The 11,471-nt window shown below is 47.4% G+C and overlaps 1 protein-coding gene across 1 annotated transcript in view; it reads left to right on the top strand.

The window, feature by feature from the left end:
• Positions 1-1,344: 1,344 nt before the first annotated feature.
• The window catches only part of PTCHD1 (patched domain containing 1), a 57,307-nt gene continuing 47,180 nt past the window's right edge, over positions 1,345-11,471 (top strand). Inside the window, exon 1 of the mRNA XM_036271512.1 lies at positions 1,345-1,697. Within this exon, the coding sequence (XP_036127405.1) occupies positions 1,347-1,697 (351 nt within the window). The 5' untranslated portion in view covers positions 1,345-1,346. The remainder of the gene's footprint in view (positions 1,698-11,471) is intronic.

Genomic DNA, 11,471 nt, shown 5'->3' with positions numbered 1-11,471 from the left:
CCCCACTCCCCACACTCGCGCATTTGAGGAGGAGAAGGCGGGGTGGAGGAGAAAAGGAGAGTAAAGCTACTGACTCCCTGACCAGCTGTTCACAAACACTATACACCCGCAGGGGCGCCCGCTCCAGCCCCGCTGCACCAGGTCCCCCAGACCCGCGTGTGACGACAGAGGGGGGGAGGAGGAGGGGGAGAAGGAGGAGGAGGAGAAAGAGGAGGAGGCAAGGAGGAGAACCGGAATCCGAGAGCCCAGGAGCCCTGGCGACCCGCGGCTCCACCGACTGACCGTCGTTATCAGCACTTTTATTACTGGGGGACGGACGGGGCGGGGAGGTTGAGGGGCGCGTAGCAGAACTGTCCAACCCCAATCCGTCTGGAGCGATCCTAAATGAGGGTTAGTATAAAGATCCTCCACGGGCGCCTTTTCAGTGGACGTGCCCCAGACGCACACCCGGACCCTATGGTCCCGCGGAAACTGCAGTGTTGGGATATTTTAAATGGCTCTTACTTGAGAGGAGGCGTGATTTCCACGTTCGAGCGTCTTCGCTCCCCACCCCCTCTCCGCACCAGCCAGTGCGCGCCACCACCTGAGCTTGGCGAGAGCCAGAGCGCACGCAGTCTTCAGCCTCCTCTTTTCCGCCTCTGGGGGAGCTCGGCTCTGAGTGGGGCCGCCTGATGCCCCCCGGGAGAACTCTTTACTTTTTGTTTGGAAAATCGGGCTCATTTCTTTATTCATATCTGGGTCTCCCCGGAGGATACAGGGGAGAAGGAGGCGTGAGCGGCGGGCCGGGGGAGGGGAGCATGGGGAGGGGAGAGGACTGGGTGTAGCCTGGAATTCTCCGTCCTCGTGTTCCTAGGCTGGCGCGCAGAGTCTCCCCGAGATAGCGCCGCCGCTCCCCGCGCCACCCCGTCGTTGGCCTTCGGGGTCGGGTGAGTGGGGTCATGGTGCGCAGCGGGGGCTACCCCGGGCCCCTTCCGCGCTGAGCCGGGACTCAGCCCAGCGGAGCGGAGCCCCTCGGGCAGGGAGGCGGCGGAGGGTGGGGAGGGCGCACCGGGTAGGGCGGGGTGGGGGCAGCCCGGAGGCCGCCAGGCTGGGGGGCTCTCCGGGCCAGCGCAGCCGCGGGCAGGAGGGCGTGTCTCTGGCCCGAGGGGACCATCCCGAGGCGCGGCGCGGGACTCCCCGATGGTGGTGCCGCGGCGCCGGGAGAGCTCCGGGTCTCGCCTTCACCGCCGCCGCCGCCGCCGCCGCCGCCGCCACCGCGGGCGCCACCACCGCCACCGCCGCCGCCGCCGCCCGAGCCCGCGCCGAGCGTGCGCCTCGCCCTCCTCCCGCGCCCGCTCTGCTCTAGGATGCTGCGGCAGGTTCTGCACAGGGGCTTGAGGACGTGTTTCTCCCGGCTCGGCCACTTCATTGCCAGTCACCCGGTCTTCTTCGCCTCGGCGCCCGTGCTCATCTCCATCCTGCTCGGCGCCAGCTTCAGCCGCTACCAGGTCGAGGAGAGCGTGGAGCACCTGCTGGCGCCCCAGCACAGCCTCGCCAAGATCGAGCGCAACCTCGTTAACAGCCTCTTCCCGGTCAACCGCTCCAAGCACCGGCTCTACTCGGACCTACAGACCCCGGGGCGCTACGGCCGGGTCATCGTCACCTCCTTCCAGAAAGCCAACATGCTGGACCAGCATCACACCGACCTGATCTTAAAGGTGAGAGAGGGGCGGACGCGGACAGCCTCCGCCGGCGCCGCTGCTGCGGCTGGGCTGGCTGTGCGCGGGGTCCGGGCTGAGAGCGCCGCCTCTCCTATCCCAGGCGGCTGCCGCAGGGGCTCCCCTGCACAGCGCGCCCCTCGGAGGCCGCCCAGAGCCTCCCAGCCTCCTGGGCGGGAGCGTCAGAGTCCGGGCCCTGCCCTGCCCTCGCCGCCGTCGTCGCCACCCTGGCAGCTGCTGCAACAGTTGGGGCGGCGGCAGCCAGGGTGCTGTGGTCAGTGCGCTTGTTTTGGTTGCAGTGGTCTTGGGGGTTGGGAGGCTTTGGGGTAACTGGGCCAGGAAGGAACAGAACAAGAAAATACGTACTAGAAAGTCCTGCTAGTTGAAAGCAAAATACTATGCATGGGGGATTCAGAGACCCCTCTCCCCTTCCTCTCTTTTTCTCTCCCTTCCTCTGACCCTCGGAGTGTTTTGGCAAAGGCTGTTTGGAGGGCATGCGAGGGGGAAAGGAATGTGAGGTGGGGTGGTGAGGAGAATGCCTCCCACCCACCCAGAAAGAAGTGTGGTTGCTGGCAAGGACAGGGGCTGCCCTGCTGCCCTCTTCCCAGGAGCGAGGTAGCCATCTCTGTCTTCTAGGGTAGGAAATGATGTTTGTAATTCGCAGTTATTTAATCTTTCACAATATCTCCTCTTCTCTGAAATGCAAAAACTTCTTCGGGAAAAGAGGGATTCCGTTGATCCACTTTTATTTGGGCGCATTTGGACGTGAGGGTGAGGGGCAGAGCCAGAGGGTGAGGACAGACGCCAGGCTGTGTGGCTCTGAGAAGAACACAGGAAAGCAAGAAACAGGTTGTGCCTGCCATCAGCCTGAGGGGGGAATTTGATGTGAAAAGTGAGGTGAATGGTGGCAACTTTCTGGAAGTTCCTTAGAAAAGCAGAGGAGTGGGGACCAAAGATGGAAAAGTGGAGACATTGGGAGAGAGAAGCAAAAATAGATGAGAATGTTCCATCCAAGTCCTTGGTAGGGATTATGGGGCTTGTTTACCTAAAGTGCTCCTCTGGGGAGGGCAGACAGGAACCAGTCCCAGACGCAGCCCTGGGGCAGAGGGATGGGCGCTGCTGCTTTTGTGTGGGTCTCTGGTCTAGAGCTGGGATTAAGCTGGTTAGATTTCTAGTCTTTTTATCCCAAGGGCAGTCAACCAGTGAACCTGGGGAACTCCTCTTTTCCTCTGCAGGTAATCCTTCATCCCTAGAGACAAGCTAATTTCCCTCTCTCTATTTGTTGACATATTATCAATCAGCAATTAGTAAGGAGGGGAATCTGACTAGGGACTCGGTGGAATTAGGACATTCCCACATTGGGTGGCTGGCGATATTTTCAATGGCACACACGTATCACACATACTCACTCATCACAGAGCCTTAGTAACATTAATCCCAAGATGTTTGCTCTTCTCATGAATATATTTCCAGCATCAAAGTGTTTCCCCCCAATACCTCCGTGAACATATTTTGGCATACAGACAAATACTGCTCCAAATGCTTTCTCAAAACAACACGTAGTAGTTTCATCACGGGCTTAAGGAAACTATAATTTAGCCAGTCTTGACGGTTGAAAAGCTGCCCCATGTTCTGATAGATGAGCTACTAAATGACATTTCTCTTTGTATCCCCCCAGGTGATGTTTCCACTGGCTTTTGCCCCCCCCCCCCCACAAACCCTCATGCCAGTGTGACAGGCAATCACCAGTTACATTCACTCTCAAGGTTAATGAGACATCAACAGGCACATCAGATCTCTTTTCAACTGGATTGTTTCTCTCCTATTTGACTTTGATGTGTTCAAGACAGAAAACTGTATTATAAGAGAAAGTTGGAGAGAGGAGACTGGCTTTGCCTCCATGTCTAAAGGGCAGCTTTAAAGGACAGCAGTCTTGTCAGTGAATTGTTTTAACAAATGGGATGGTCTTTCATGTTCTAGGTGTCCAGGAAAAATCAAAACCCGAATAGTGGTCAGAACTGATTTCTAGCTGTTGGCTCTCTGGTCAGATAAAATCATACAGCTTATGAAAACTCAGACTTCTAAAACTGAGAGGATTGCCTTTGATTTTATGTATCCATTTTTTTTTTTCTTTCTACACTCAAGTCCTATATTTGGTAGGTATGGAGCCGGAGGACAGAAAAAATGGACCTTCAGTAGTCATGGTAATGTAAAGTGTGAGAATGAGCACTTATTTGTTTTTCTTTTTTTCCATTAGAGGCATGATGAAGATTTGTCCTTTACACAAGGTGTTAGTGTGGGAGTCACTGTTTCTGCCCTTGCTAGTGTTCTTCTGATACTTTGTTGCTGGCATCAAGGGTAGCACTGACAGTTAACATTGTACACAACACCAGGCATCTCCTGCCTGTTTTATTGCATTGCATTAGAAGTGAAGTGGACAAAGCATAAGCAGGGATAGATGCTTTTTCAGGCCCCACTGGGAAACTAGAGGAAGTAACTGACAGGACTGTCCCCTTACTCCTTGTAGTGTTCTCGGTCACTCCTATTCAATGAAGGAGATCCTTTTTGGGATATTAGTCCAGCTACTTTCTGATAAAAAATAGACGGGGGTAAGATGACCAAAAATAAAAACCCAGGTTGATTAAAAAAAAAACAAAAAAACACACACACAATACAATTGAGAGTATCACAGAAAAAAACAACAACCCACATGTGAAAAGCCAGCTAATCTGGTTTGGAGGCGCTTTTTCAAATGTGTGCAAGGGATGAGATTGCCATACTCTGTGCAGCGTAGAATTTGACCCCAAACTAGGAGAGGGGTGACACTCCTTTGCAAAGGTTTCCTCTGAAGGCTGTGTGGCAAATATGTCATTTTGGGTGAAAGTGGGTGGGGCCTGATACTGCTGGTAAGGGATCAACCATGAATTTCTGAACCTCTTTAAATAAATGCTGATCACCAAGAGTTTTCATTTCACTACAAGATGAAATTTAGCACATCATCATATTTTCACAGAAAATCCACGATGTTTCTGTCAGAGCAAATTTCTGGGTAGTGTCTCACAAGCTATTATAGATAGGTTTGTTTTTTTTCTTAATCACCTAAAATGAAGCATATGGTCTTATTGATAATTGATCTGGGCTGTGACCAAGAAGATACTTGATTTAGCCCAGTCCTTATAATAATGCTATCACTTTTATAACATTTAAACAGTATGTTTAAGTACAGTAAATGCCTCAGGTTAGGCAGGAAAGTGCTGTGATCGCATTTTACAGATGAGAAAACTGCTCTTTAAAAATTAACTGACTTGTCCATGGAAACAAGACCAAAACAGAACTAGGACTGGGACCCAGAGTTTTTGACTCCCAGCACAGTGCTCTTTTCACTATAATTTACTGCCTCCCATATGATAAACTACTTGAATGATTTAAAATGTACATTTTTTGCCCTGGCCTATTGGCTCAGTGGTTAGAGTGCCGGCCCACAAACCAATTAGTCGTGGGTTTGATTCCGGTTAAGGGCACGTACCTACCTCGGTTGCGGTTCGTCCCCTGCCCTGGTCAGGTCGTGCAGGAGGCAACCAGTCAATGTGGTTCTATCACATCAATGTTTCTCATTCTCTCCCTCCCTCCCACTCTATCTGATGATAAACAGAAAAATATCCTCGGGTAAGGAATATAAAAAAATGTACATTTTTGTTATCCAAATGAAGTATATCTGACCAAAGTCTCCTATTCATCCCATACCGTTGTTCTCACAGTGGTAACTGGATCATAAGAACATTCTCTTGACTGACTCCTCCCGATGTCAGTGAGAAATCCACATACAGGGGTAGGCAAAAGTAGGTTTACAGTTGAGTGTGCGAAACACAAAGTTTATTCTTGTATTATTAATTATTATTGTATTATTTTCCAAATGAACAACTATAAACCTACTTTTGCCCCACCCTATCTAGAAACTATTAAGTGCTCAAAGTAAAGTATAAAATATTTGTAATTAGCAATATCCAAAGATAGGAAGACCGAATATTTTACTGGAAAAAAAATCTCTGGATGATTGAACATGGCAATTTGAAGTTTGAGTGTTGTTCACTGACCGGGCTCAGGTGGATTCAGCTCCAGTGTCTTACACAGTCCCTGGCACATAGTGGACCCTCAATAAATATTTGTTGGATGGGCCTGCCCTGGTCTACTCAGATCTTTATGTGGTGGGTAAAGAAAATTCCATAGAAACCACTTTCAAATGTATTTTCAAAATGACAGTTTTATTTTTACAAATTTATAGGGAGTTGATAGGCTTCTCTTTTTCCAAGCTACCATTTTTCTTTCCTTGTTACTCTCTGTATATTTCAGTTTTGAAATTGGGTAGGGGCACTTCCTTTGCACAATGTCTTCTTCTCGTAGGATATTTTTTTTCTAGACCAAGGGAAGGACACATCGCTGCTCGGCAGGCATTCCTTACACCTACTGGGGACTCTCATTTCATTCAAATACTGAGTTTCTATTTTATTTCAACGTTTTATGTTTTCCAAGAAGGGCAGAATAATTGCTAGCTCAGGGTCACGAAGACCTGGTAGCTGGATCGAGATCCCAGTTTTTCCAAATACTACCTCAGCACTTTCCATCATTATGGGAATCGCCAACATTTCTTTCTCTACAGCATAAGGATCAGCATATTCTGGCCTATTTCCGAGCTTAGAAGTTTTTACATTTTTAAAAAATTGTATTAAAACAAAAACAAAGACGAATATGAGACAGAGACAGCGTGTGACACTCAAAGCCCCAAAATTTACTCTTTAGTGCTTTGCATAAAGAAGTTCCTATGCTGTATTCCAAAACTTCTTTTCAAGAAGTTAATACTGTTCACCTCCAAGGCAGTGGTTCTCACCCAGGGGCGATTTTGCCCCTAGGGGACACTTGGCAATGGTTGGAGACATTTTCGATTGTCATGACTGGCAGTGGGTTGCTAACTGGGCATCTAGTGGGTGGAGATCACGATGCACAGGACAGCCCCCACAGCAAAGAAGTACCTGGCCTCAACCCCTACTTGAATGGGTTCATTTGTCTGTTTCTTCTGTTTAATTAGGTTTTTTGTGTGTGTGTTTTTTTTGCAGCTGCATTGATTATGTAAAATGAAAAAAAAATGCCAAAATCTCACAGAACTTTGGGGACAAATACTACAACCTCTGAGGAATTAAATACTCTCTTGGGCAGTTGGGTAGAGACCAGATTTTCCAGTGTGACCTTCCCCAAAATGCAGTTATCTTGCTCTCTCCTAGCTCCGTCCTTTATGGTCGAAGTCCCACTGTAGAGGAACTCAAGAGAGTGAATGCAGTCTAACTGCTTGAATGGCAAAGCTGCTGACTTGACCCTGGCCTTGAGACTTGCCAGAGTGTCCATTATCAGCAGGTCTGACCGTCAATCTGTAGCAGTCACCCCCTAGGCCGGGCTTCTCCGGACAGTGTGGAAGAGTCCACTATGAGTGGTGACCTGCCAAGGAGGCAGGAGGTGGCACTTTGTTGCCTAGACCGGCTGCTTTGCCTTTCTGAACATGAAATGTCAAAAGCAGAACTTGCATCCCAGGAACAGGGGATCAAAGACCCTTGGGTTCAGAAGGCACCTTAAAGGTCATCTCCGCAGATGCTGCTCTTAGCATCTCAGGGCACTTTGTCTAGTGCCAGGTGCTGTGACAACTTGGGCAGTCCAGTCCCTTCGGTTTTCTGAGTAGCAGGTAATCTTAGAAAAGATTGAGCCCAAGCCTGAAAGGGCAACATCTGTGCATCCGCTGGACCAGCTAATGGCTGTTAACTTTTTTTTTTTTCATTTTTCAATTACGGTTGACATTCAATATTGTCTTAGTTTCAAGTATACAGCATAGTGTATACTTTCTCTTTGCACTAGGGGAAATTTAAAGTGAGATTGAGATTGCTTTTCATTCTCCTTTCATTTCATGGGCGGTATATCCAAATTATCCAAGCATAATATTCTAGGGTTGTCTGATTTCTGAGCACATTTCATTCGAGTGACTAGTATTCTCAAATGCCCACCTTGCTCCTCTCATTTAGATTTGGAGAGCAATCTTTTATTTCCCCATGCATATACACATTTGGGACAAACTTTGGGGAAACTGCTAATCAAAACTAAAATTTAAATGTAAAGCAGGAGTGTGAGAAGAAGCCCACCTTTCTAAGGACTCCTAGTATCTTGATTGGTGGTACATGAGACTTAGAGAAGGATGATTTAAAAAAAAAATTAACACAAAAAAAATGCATGTCTCGGGATTCACCAGACTTAACAACCCTCACAAAACAGCTGAACATTTCACTGGCGACCCCTTAGGAAAACTAAGAGAAGAAGTAAGCTAAAAGAAATTGTTTCCTGCCTGAGAGGTTGCAGCCTCTCTTGGCAGCAGAGCTAGAGAGATGCAAGGTGCTGGGGAGCTGATCAACTTTGACTTTGTGGGATGTGCCATCTGGTACCTGACTTTGGGGCTCAGTGTGAGCCCCAAGTGATACTTGAGCTAGGCTTGAAGCAGACCTTTGAAGTCACCTGCTCGGTTCACAGCAAGCAGGCCTGCGCCACCACCACAAGCCCGGAAGGCCACAGAACTTCCGAGGAATCCTGCCAGACTGATTTAATGACCAGCAGGGGAGGTGAGTAATCTCTAACCTTTAAAAGAAAAAAAAAAAAAAAGAAAAGAAAAGAAAAAAGAAATCGACACCAGTTGGTATTTCATATGGGAAACCCTGAATAATATGTCGTGCCTTCCACTTCGGAATTCAGATTTTGAACAAAAGGAGGCAATGAGGGAATTGGGAAGCTATTTTTAGCTCCTTGCTCTCTAAGAAATCCTCTTGAGAATATTGTTTCTGGTGTTTTGAAAGATGCCCATTGTTAGGACTTCTCCTTTGGGTTTAAAGCATGGGCTCCATGCACAGTGGAGATGAGGATTTGAGTGCCAGCAGTTAGCTTGGGAGGTAATGTCCGAAAACACCAGCGAGGATACAGAGACATGATGGAGGGCGTAACAGGAAGCCAGTCAAGCAAGTGTCCACTGCGGGCAGCCCGGGCTTGGTCTCACTGGGGGACTCTGGGAGACCATAGGACATGTGGCCAAGTTATCCCAGCTGTGGGGGAAGAAGCTGGATAATCGTCTAGGATGTTGATCCAGCTGTATCCGGGAACATTAAATAAATATCTGGCGCCCTGGCCAGTTTGGCTCAGCGGTTAGAGGGTCGGCCCATGGACCAAGGAGTTGCGGGTTCGGTTCTGGTCAACCGCACGTACCTTAGTTGCGATTCGTCCCCAGCCCTGGTGGGGGCTGTGCAGGAGGCAGCCACTTGATGTGTCCCTTTCATGTCAATGTTTCTCTCTTCCTCTCTCTCCCTCCCACTCTATCTGAACAAAAATGGAAGAAAAAGTCCTCGGTGAAGATAAAATAATAAATAAATAATAATAAATAAATATCTGGCAATTCCAGATGCCGTATGTGTCCCTATAATCAGAATTGTTGTTTTAAAAAGCGTCAGGTAAAAGAGCTGTAGGGGTCTGCAGTATGTGGAGGTGAGTGTGAGCTGACAAGGAGGACATGGGTGGGACCTGGGAGCATCTGCCCTAAGGGTCTTATGCGCCCCCCTGGAATTATGCATCTAGAAGTTGAGGGCCCAGATCCCTAGGGGATCTCATCCTTTCACTCAACAACATGGCCGTGACCCAAGCTCCATTTCGCTGACAGGCAAGAATGATCCAGCATAGCTGTTTGGTTTATTCTTGAATTTGATAAGCAACTGTCATTTTCAGTTTTGTCACTGGATGGTGGTAAAGATGATGCCAGACAGGGCCTGAACACCACAAGGCCTTATGGCTTTATATGCTAAATCCCCACATTTCAGTGTCCCGTCCCTCTTCCCTTTATGAATACAAGAGATGCCTACAGGCCCCATTTTCACATATCTACTTCAAAAACTTTTTAAATAAATTTATTGGGGTGACTTTGGTAAATAAAATTATACAGATTTCAAGTGTACAGTTCTACAATACATAATCTGTATATTGTATTGTGTGTTCACCACCCCAAGTCAAGTCTCCCTCCATCACCAAATATTTGACCCCCTTTACTCTTTACTACACCCGCCCTTTCCCTCTGGTAACCACCGTACTGTTGTCTGTGTCTGTGAGTTTTTGTTCATTTATTTGTCTTGTTTGTTCACTTGTTGCTTTCAGTATTATACCCCAATTAGGAATGAAATCATATGTTTCTTGACTTTTTCCATCTGAAAGGTAACAAGAGATACAGGTGGTTATTTCATACATTTAATTCTGTTCTCATCTCCAGAAATGTACTCACTCATTCTGACATCAAACTCTCGTCTCCTACTTTATGAGGCCTTCCCAGAATGGCTCCTTCCCTCCCTTAAATCTATCTGACTTTCAGTCACATCCATGCTCTTGAACACTATTATATAATTTGCTGTATTGTCATGTGATAGTTTCTCTTCAGCAAGATCATAAGCTCTTCAAGCGCAGGGACAATGTCTCTCCTAGAACCAAGCAGAATGTGGAGTGTGCAGTAGGTGCTTAATAAAGTGTTGCTGTTCGACGAGTTAGAGAATGGAAAATGCTCTCTCCCTTCCCTATTGATTTACTTTGGTCAAATATAATTTCATCTTGTAGCATGACTATGTGATTTCTTTACATCTGTCTTCACTTTTTTATCCTTGATAAATGTTTGTTCTGAACTTGATGATAAGCAATAAGCATCCATTCTGCTTTGGGATCTTCCGACGTTTACTTTGTATGGGGAGAAATTCTTACAAAATCAAACACCTGACCATCTTCTCTAATCCAAGTACACTTTGGAAAGGCGTAAACTTGACCTCAGTCTCCAGTGGTCCATCCCCATATACAAGGGCAGAGCACTCTGCAGTTCACAGGGAGCACCGTTGAAGTCAGCTCTCCACTACACGTGTCCTTATTTGCATGAAGTAAAGTCTCAAAACTTTGGCCACAAGTAAAGTCTCAAAACTTTGGCCACAACCATACTCAAATATAAACATGAAACACATTTTTTTTTTCAATTAAAGACGAGTGGTTTTTCCAGCTGTAGTATCAGTGTTCAAGAGATCACCACTGTGATGTGACTGAGTCTCCCTCTTCTTAAGAGGGAGCCCATGTTAGCAGAAACATTTATTCTAAGAGGTGACCTTAAAGAATGATACTGGCGCCCTGGCCGGTTTGGCTCAGCGGTTAGAGCGTCGGCCTGCGGTCCGGAGAGACCCGGGTTCGGTTCCCGCTAAGGGCACGTACTTCGGTTGCAGTTTGTCCCCGGCCCTGGTTGGTCGTGCGGGTGGCAGCCACTCGATGTCTCCCTTCACGTCGATGTTTCTCACTCTCTCTCCCTCCCACTCTATCTGTACAAAAAATGGAAAAATATCCTCGGGTGAGGATAAAAAAAAAAAAAAAGAATGATACTGGCACAAAAATCAGTGTATCTCTGGTAAGTTTAACAGAAACACGAGGACTACTAATTTCTCAGCATTGAAGATGACATTCCTTTGCTCATCTTCGGTGGGCTCCACAAATTTGTCAAATACCACAGCTTTGTCCATTCTTTCTGTCTCAAGAAAAATGGCATCTCTGCTCATTAGAAGCACTCCAAAAAAACTTTGTGGTATTCAGTACCTCAATTTTGTGAAGTTTTCACTATTTTGTGTTTGTTCTTGTTTTGGTATAGCAAGTGGTCATACTGAGTCAAGATTGATTGCTCTTAGGCTCTTT

Source organism: Molossus molossus, unplaced genomic scaffold (assembly GCF_014108415.1).
Source record: "Molossus molossus isolate mMolMol1 unplaced genomic scaffold, mMolMol1.p scaffold_m16_p_2, whole genome shotgun sequence".
Classification (NCBI taxonomy): domain Eukaryota; kingdom Metazoa; phylum Chordata; class Mammalia; order Chiroptera; family Molossidae; genus Molossus; species Molossus molossus.
This window is presented reverse-complemented; position numbering and strand designations above follow the sequence as displayed.